At 40.7% G+C, this 9,294-nt stretch overlaps 1 protein-coding gene across 1 annotated transcript; it reads right to left on the bottom strand.

Moving 5' to 3' along the window:
- Nucleotides 1–3,488: 3,488 nt before the first annotated feature.
- Nucleotides 3,489–5,633, bottom strand: snai2 (snail family zinc finger 2). The gene is made up of 3 exons (XM_053329959.1): nt 5,452–5,633; nt 4,723–5,244; nt 3,489–4,357 (listed from the first exon to the last, which is right to left on the bottom strand). The coding sequence occupies exons 1-3, from the start codon at nt 5,528–5,530 to the stop codon at nt 4,176–4,178; spliced, it is 783 nt and encodes a 260-aa protein (XP_053185934.1). The 5' UTR covers nt 5,531–5,633; the 3' UTR covers nt 3,489–4,175.
- Between the last annotated feature and the right edge of the window lie 3,661 nt (nt 5,634–9,294).

Raw genomic sequence — 9,294 nt, 5'->3', positions numbered from 1 at the left:
ACTCGCTGTTCATATGGGCACCTGACTGTCAGTCTTGAAAAATTATGAACCTTAAATTATAAAAAAATACTCTTATGTTGAATTTCAACAGAACCATAAGATGCCTGAAAGATTGAATTTATTTGAGTGAAGTTTAAGTAACAAAAGTTCACAAAACACAACAAAATATAAAGACAAAACTCACAACAGTTTAGAAAACAGTATCCTTCAAACTGTGATAATAATTATGTCTGTTCCAGCAAAGACCTTGATGAAGTGTCAATCTGTCAAATCATCTGCAGCCACAAAGGGACGTGTTGTTTACAGCGATGATCTTTTTTTTCTGCGGTGGTCATGAGGTTTAGTGAGTTGAACATTAAGGAGGAAATACAATCAAGTAAATATGATCACAGGATCCTTTGACAGCTGACCTCTGCTCAACAAGAACGTAAAAAAAGAGGACCACAGAGCTATTGATTAAGACAACACAGCCTTGTCTGTCTCTGCTGGACTCTTCACTTCAGTGCTCATAATGACACACCGAACAAAAATCATTCCTGACCTACATGGAGGGTGAGCCACCAGATCCTCAGTACATGACTGCAGCCTGCCTCACATCAAAAAAGCCGTCCAGGTCCACATTTTGTGCTTAATGCAATTTCTTTCAGATCTTTAAACAACAGCTTTTTCCCCTTTACATTAACTATTTTACTTTAATGAGATAAATGCATACTATAAGACAAAGCACAACTTCAAAAGACTTTTATCTTCCCTGGTGATTAAATTATGCTCGCCTGATCTGCATGAATCCAATTTATCAACAAATAGAGTGCCAATGCAAAGGACGCGACACAATTAGAGGCAAACAGTATTATCTGGAGAATATGCACCTCCAGCTGAAAAGCAGCGCCATCCTAAATAGCTACCCAGTCACTTGAGGAGACAACAGAAATGAAAGAGAATAGTCTTTAACAAGATGCAGGGGCTCAATAAACAGACAAACATTCCTGCAGGCGGTCGGAGTAAAGGGGAATACACAATCATCTCCTTTCTGATGTGGCGGGGTTAAAGAGGAGGACTGGGGATCACTTCCCGACTAGGACAATCAGACCTCAGAGGACGGCAGTAACTTTATTTGTTCCACTTGATGGTCATAAAGGAATCATACTCCCTGATTCACCATAAAGTCAGCAGGTTTCTGAGAGCTGTGCCCTGCTTTACATTTAACCTCATTGCTCTCTGAGGCTGCTCTGGATTTTTATGTTGCTCTTGGCACCAATACGTGCAGAGTGAGGACATTTATTTTACATGTAACCTAATGTACATGATAACATATAATATTATAAATTTAACCTTTAATACTACTACTACCACTACTACTTAACTTAGCAAATTTAATTAAAGGCAGCTAAAGTAAAGGAATGGGTGGCTAAATCATGTTTCATTTGCGCTAAAGCTGCAACAATTAGTCAATTAATTAATTAGCTGAGTGAGAAAAAAAATTTCAAGCAGTTTACTTGGTATATAAATAGATTTTCTTTGTGTTAAATAAAAAAAAACATTTTATATTACAATTTCCTTTCATTTTAAACAAATTAATTGAAGTTGAGCTGATTAATCGACAATGAACTCTGCAGCCCTTAGTTTGCACTGAATATGATAAATGACTCAATTTGAGCCTCACATGGGTTCATTTTTGGTGTTTTGGGGTAGAACAAATCAAATCTAACCTTATCTTCGCAATCTTTCACTGCCAAACGAAATGAATAGACAGCTAAAGTAAAGGAGGTTGCTGTGAAATCATATTTTATTGTCACTGAATATGATAAACGACTTAATTGAGGCCTCAAATATGTTCCCTCTGGTTGAGTTTAGGAAAAGAACAAATCAAATTAACCGTGTCTTCACAACATTTCAGCACAGAGACCTAACTGCAAAAACACCCACGCAGTATCTACCTGCTTTCAGTGTCTGTGGATTCACACCTTAAACACAACAGTGTGCCTATTAACAGTCTCCACGCTTAACAAATATTTGATCTTACTTTCTTTCACACATCTGCTAATGGCCATATGCTTTAAAAGAAATGAGTTCTTACTCCTTTTCCTCCCCTTCCCCTCCCACCATCATCTGAACGGCTAAATCCAATATTCATGTTGGAGGGAAAAACATTTAACACGTGGTTGTTATCTGAGAAATCAGTCATGCAGTTAATTGTTGTTGTAAAAGGGAAATCGTGCAAGATTATGAAGCTAATTGGCATTATGCATTCATTGTTTTTTTTCTCTCTCTCCAACACCAGCATGATAAAGCGTTGCCTATGGAATGAAAGATATTAGATAAACACACTCACTATCTCATTAATAGTGGAGCTCAGAGTGTCCTCTCTGTGACACTTTCCTTTTATGAGGCAAATAATCTTAATAATAGGACCTGCTGCTTGTAACGTTTCCACATTAGCTGAGGTTTCTACAGTGTCAGTGGACCTGTGGCTGTGGTTTGTGTGAGCACTCCTACTGATTGCACCTGCTTTTACAGCAAGGTTGAAGAGCCTGGAGCCACCTTGACTGATCCAAAGAGCGGCGGCGAGCCTCTGGAATAGCTTGACGATGACTCACAGCGTGGAGAATCTACCTACAAAAGAGCTCATCCCCTCACAGCAAGCAAAACAAGTGTCTATTTGTCAGATCACATCTTTCAAGTTAGCAGCTTTTGGGCATTAGGGCAAACAGGAACACACTTGGGGTTTGTTAGAAAGAGTTCAACTTTGACTGTATCCCTTAAGGTACAGCACTTTTTTGTGCTCTATCTCTATCTGCAGCAAGTCGACGGCATATGGTTAAGACAACAAAATGTAGCCTGAGGAAGTCTATTTAATCCTTGATGGCAAGCATCCCAGAATTCAAGGGGGTTGTCAAAGCAAATGCAAATTTGAGCTTTTTGTGAAAACATTAAAATTGTGATATCTGACTGTCCTGTGCCCTTGGAGTGATTGTTGTAATTGAACAGGAAATGGAAAACTAATTTTAATCAAATAGGATGCAACCAGTTTGATTTCAAAATGACTTTCTATAAGAACTACGCCCTCACATTTCAACTTTACACACACTTGCGTAAAGAAAGAGTCATGGGCCCTCAAAGGGTATGACATGTGAGTGCAGATCAATATAGCTAGTATGTGTTAAATTTCAAGATTGTTTGATGTCTGGACAGGTTCACAGGGAACAGGTTCAGGCCTGATTCAGAGCTGAGTCACCTCTCTCCTCATTTTTACATCTCCATAACATGAGATGGTGCAAGCTGGATTAAATATCATTTGCTTTTTGTGCATGTTATTCCGTTTTGAAGCGTGTAACCATCCATGAATCCTGCTGAGTCCTGCTGAAAAAGGCTCATACACTAAAAGTAACATAAAGCCATAAAGACTTCACAGAGAAAAGCAACATGCAAAATACCCAGAAAATTATACAAAATGTCATGAAACTTTATTTTTAAAGTGTCATGAAAATATGAAAATCATTCAGCATCACAGTTTTCACTGTTAATATACAATCATCTCAGTCACGCTTACATTCAATATATAAAAATATAAAAGCAAACTGTTGTTGAAAAATACATATTATTGCCAAGTGAAACTGAGGCACTTGAGAAAAACTGTATTGCTATTTGAGTGCTGGCAAACTGTTTCTAATGACTGTGCAAAAGTAATAATAATTTCACCCTAAACACTAAGTTTGCACTTGTTCCCTAAGTAACAATGGCTTCAGTATTCCACTGGTTATACTTATACTGTTCATAATGCGCCTTTTAGTATCGTCTCTGTGGTTCATATAAAAAAAAGTGGAGGACTCCATAACAACAGAGCACGCAGCCATTGAGAGACACTGGCAGAAACACTGAAGATAACATTGTGTAGGCATATAAAACATTCTAGACATGCAAAAAGTGCATGAATAGCACAGGTAGGTGAGTACATGGTATGACAAAAGCTCGACACTGATTGCAATCACAGAAACACTGCTTGAAACAAGAAGCACGTGACACGAGCCATTTCTCCCTCTGAAATGAAATGGACCAGTTGTAGGGAAAAAAAAGTCTGCATATTTGGAACAAACCCCCTTTGCTCGATGTGATTCCCTGACAGTTCTCCTGGGTCTGGAAAAAAAAGGTTTCTGGTGGTGGAAGAGTATCCCAGTTCAGTGTGCTACACAACAACCAGATTCCTCATGCTTGTGCAGAAGAGACATCCTGGAGAAGGTTTTGGAGCAGTTCTTGCACTGGTATTTTTTCACATCCGAATGGGTCTGTAGGTGAGCCCTGAGATTGGACCTGTCTGCAAATGCCCTGTTGCAGTGAGGGCAGGAGAACGGCTTCTCTCCTGTCAAGTGACAAAAGGAAAGAAAACATTGTCAGCAATTGCACACACAGATATACAGCATCTGAATCCAAATTATGTTTCCGAAGCATCTTGGCCTTATATTTGTTTGACTTTTTTTTGGCACACTCTGCATTATTTCTCTTTTCAACACCAAAAGTAAACCTGCAGCAAGTAATAAAACATTCAGAGAGCTGAGCATCACATCAACTTGTTCAGCCTCACTACAGAACTGTTATAACACAGTCCACACTAGCTCAAAGGCTGTTAAAACAAATGCCAAGGTGAATACAAATAGTCTGACAGCAAACAACAACCAAACTGCATCTTCACACTTAGGCCCCCCATGTTTTCCCCCATTCACTCACCGGTGTGCGTCCTGATGTGTCCTTGGAGCAGCCACGGTCTAGAGAAAGCTTTCCCACATATTTTGCAAACACAAGGCAATGTGTGAGTCCTGATGTGCATTTTGAGAGCTCCCAGGCTTACATACTCCTTCTCGCAATATTTACAACTGAAGGATTTCCTCGTTTGCGCGTCGCAGTGCAGCTGCTTATGCTTGAGCAGTCCAGAGTACGTGGAGTAGGACTTGCTACACAAACTACATTGGAATTTCTCTGCCTCCACTCCGTGAGGGTCTGTCAGTTTGGGCAGCATCTGCTCGTCTTCATCACTCCTCGGGCTCTCAGAGCCACTGTGGTCTTTAGAGGAGGTATCGGAGAGCGATGAAGGGTATCCAGAGATGGGGGAGAGGTCACTGGGTAGCGGAGACAGCGGCAAGTTGCTGGTAGTCCATACTGTGATGGGGCTGTACGCTGCCGGACTTAGGATCTCCGGCTGGGGAATGACAGGCAGGGGAAGGCCCTTGTAGAAATGTGGCGTGATGAACACTGAAAATAGAGAGAGTAAAACAAAATAAGTAACGTGAAGTTGGCTGTAATTTATCGAGTGAGGCGCACAGATTTCAAAGTAAGGCAACAAGTTCAAAAACTTCTGGGAAGTAAAATCGCGATGTCTCAACTATCAATTCATGTCAGAAACACAACTTATTAAACTTCCCAAAGTTAGACAGGTCCTTTATAATTCAAAAACTTTACCTGTTGGACTCTCCAGCTCACTATAATTTGGCTTCTTTGCGGAGTTTATGTGTTTCTTGACCAAAAAAGAGCGTGGCATCTTGAAACACAAGTGGACAACTTTGACAAACTTTAGTTTCTCTCTTCAAATATAGCTGTGAACGTCAATATTCTGTGTGAAGACGGAAATCCTTATTGCTTAAGTCCAGTGGAGTGTCATGGTGCGCTGCGCTCTTGGAAACAGTGCAGTGGGTAGCTGTAAAGAGCTGTAAATACTCCCTATCAGGTGCATGGGAGGAGCCATCTACTACATTTACATACTGGGAGCTCAAACCAATTAAATCTCGCTTTTACCACGGAGCTTTAAAAATGTGCTTGCAGCCTATAGCAGCTCATAACCCCCCACCCCCAAGACGCTGGGTGAGTGCCATGTACTCCAGACAGGTGCTTTGTGCTGCTTGTGTGTCTTTCAAGGATGCAAGTGTAGGCTACATGGCACCAAACAGCTGGCACTAGTTGTTACTGACAGTGACAATGATAGCAGCAGCAGCAGCAGCAGCACCAGCAGCAGATGTAATCACCAAAATGAAAAGCAACTAAAAAAGTACACATTCTTTTTAAAATATTCATGCAACCACAGAAAGATCAAGACGTGACAGTGAAGTGCTAAGAAAAGAAGAGGAGCTACAGGGTGAGATAGACAGCATTATTTAAATATCTTTACTAATGCAATCACTGCACGGATTGTGCACAGTGTTACTGATGATTGTTGTGGTATAAACCTCTGGGGACTTGATTATCCTGTAGGGGTGGCATATTTGAATTGGAGAATAATCCTGCCCACACCAGCATTCCTAATGGTGATGATAATGAATAAGATGAAGGAAGATGAAAGGTTTATTGTCGACACATGTACATAATCTTACATCTTTGTACAGCTATCAAAATCCATCGCAATCCATGTTCAACCCAGCAACTAGAACAATACACTCTATGTTGCCATCCACATTGTCATTCTGTGCCATTGCCAAAGGATGGCCCCTCACTAATGCAGTTGTGTGTGGAGAAAGCCACACATTTCCTTGCCAGGTAATGCAATAAGGCATTCCTCCTTGAAATGTAGATTTAAGTGTAGTTTCCTCTCAAGGTCAGACATGGTACCATAATCAAATTTATCCTTACAGCTGCTGAACTGGACAAGGGAGAGGCAAACTTAGCAGTCTACGCCCCCTTGTGTTCAACTCTGCTCTTCTGACAGAGATGTGTGAGTTGAACATCTCGAGTAACAAGGCAGGGGGAAAACAGGAAACACACAAAAGCAAGGCTTAGCTATGGTGATATTGAAAAGCATCTCCTGGAGCAGTTTGATTGGCTAGGTCAGCAGATATGAAAAGCTCCTTATGTCTAGGGCAAGCCTTAAGTTAATTGTGAACTGCTTATCTTATCTAGAAAACATAATTGCAGATCATGAATAGTTTCCCTTTGTGCTTGCTTGGATTATAAAGGGAAGGGAAGGTTATCTGTACGTAATAACTCCAGGCTACTGTCACACATTCAGCAGTCTATATGGCGAGCGAGGAATGGTGGCGCTTGGTGGTGGTCCACCGGGAAGCCAAAGATAATCCTTTGAAATCAATATCATCCACCAACCAAACCATGTCCAAGAGAGGCAGGCCATGCTTGACCAGGTGAAAAATGCCTCTCTGCAGCTTTCATGCTTCAATTCTGGTTCTCTGCATTCACAGCATGCGGGTGCTGTTATACTGACATTAATGAAGGGGGAGTGAAGGCATGGGTGTGCCGACTCAAATCATATCGCTGACTCTAGAAAGAAAAGGCAGTAGTTTATAAGACTGGAATTAATATACAGCGATGGAGCCTTGTATCCTTTGACATGTATTGTGCCATATCAGAATACGCTGAGGTAAAAGGATAACATTTGCTTTTTTTGTTTTGGAGGCAACCTCATAATTCAACATCCAGATGTACAGTATGTAGAGGCCAGATAGGTTAAAGTTCTTAATAACATTAAATGTTCATGAATAAGTAAGCAACCATTACAATGCATTATTTATTAATTACAGTTGGAGTTTCACACCCAGCTATGCTGTTTCATCAGGACTATGTGGGTTGATCAGATTTGATTGTTGCATTTTGATTCCCTAATTGGCGCATGGAAATACATGACATCACCTTTTCCCACTTGATTCCTGCCCACTTCAAAACCAGTGCCTGCACTCCATGTGTCCATGCCAGTGTGCTGCTTGTTAAAGCAACAAGAATACAGTACATGGAGTACAGGTGGCGTTTGAGGCACTTTTAGGAATGATGTGGAATCTTCAACACCTGATAATCACACTGCAGCATGTGGTGGATATGCTGTGGTAAACTCTGATTATAGCCTCTTGTGGCAAAATGTTGGCAGAGACACCTTTTCTATTTGGACTCAGCCACTAGCTATGTGAAATATGTGTTAATTAGTCTGTGTTATTTGTGATGCTGTTGCTGCACATGGTATTTGGTTTACTCACTGCAAAGAACAGTTGATTCAAGTCTCCATAAGTGGCACGTGCGGTACTGTGAAGTGGATAATGCTCCATCGGCACAAACCAACATTGTGTCAGTTGAGTTTTGTAGTTACACAGAGAAAACAATACAGACAGAAACACAAATACATAAATATGTCATGTGAAATAACAAAACTATTCTAACTGGCAGATGATCTTTTATTTATATTTTTAAACCTATTGCTCATAGTAAGATGCTGACATAGAAATGTTGTGTTTTCAGGGCCTTTAAAGGGGACTTGTTATTTATATACTATTATAATGTTGGATATCTAATGTATGCAGAAATGCTCCCTACAAGTCAAAAGCTCAGCCTTCAACCTGCCCTGAATGCTTCGTTAGTGACAGTTTTTTCTACCTTGCATGTCAGCTCAGTGTGCATGGCCATAAACAGCGTGTGTTCCATAGCCGTTGTTGCTGAGGTTTTCCCATGAGTTGTTTACATTGTCCACTCTCATATTTCAGATTGGATTTAGGCTCTAATGAACATGTATGATACTTCACTCCTGTACAGCAGGCATGAGACATGTTGTTTGTTTGTTGAGTGTTTGTTTAAATCTGTCCAAATGTGTCAAAATTTGTCAAGTGAACTAGAGAACAAAAATAACATGATGGGGAAGAAGAAAAGAGTGCTGTTGCTGTTGGTGATATTTATATTCAGTGTTTACACACAATATAATGCCACCACCGTGCTTCCTGGGGGAAGTGACTAGGTACTGTGGCAGAGAAAAGAGCTGCACCAGAACCAGGCCGGCTTGAAAACGTTCCCGAGGAGATTCGCTCAACAGTGTGGAGACAGTCGGCTGTAGGGTGGCATTCAACATCGACTCCACCGAACATGCAACAAGCCACTGCTGCTGTCAATACTCTTCAGCAGTGCTCTCTCTGCATTGAATACCGTGAGTCATGATCTAATGATCTCAAGATCTACACAGAGACCTGGCTTTTTGGAGACTTCCTGGATCCTTTGGTTCAGGTGCAAGACTTCTCAAATGTTCGTTTTGATAGGAATAATAACTCAGGCTAAACAATTGTGGGTGAAATGTGTGTTTGTATTAAAGATACTCAGGTGTAGGAATGACATAACAAAAGACATTGTAGGCCGGTGTACTCCTGCCTTTGCACTCCTCCAGACCATTTTTACCTACCCAGAGACTATGGGAACATTTTCATCTGCACTGTATAGATCCTGCCTAATGGAAAGACATTCAAATCTGCCTTACATGCAGCCAACTGTGTTCATCAGCAATTAAAAAACAAACATGATGCACCAGTATTTGTTCTAGGGGACTTCAAT

Source organism: Scomber japonicus, chromosome 12, assembly GCF_027409825.1.
Source record: "Scomber japonicus isolate fScoJap1 chromosome 12, fScoJap1.pri, whole genome shotgun sequence".
NCBI classification, from domain to species: domain Eukaryota; kingdom Metazoa; phylum Chordata; class Actinopteri; order Scombriformes; family Scombridae; genus Scomber; species Scomber japonicus.
This window is presented reverse-complemented; position numbering and strand designations above follow the sequence as displayed.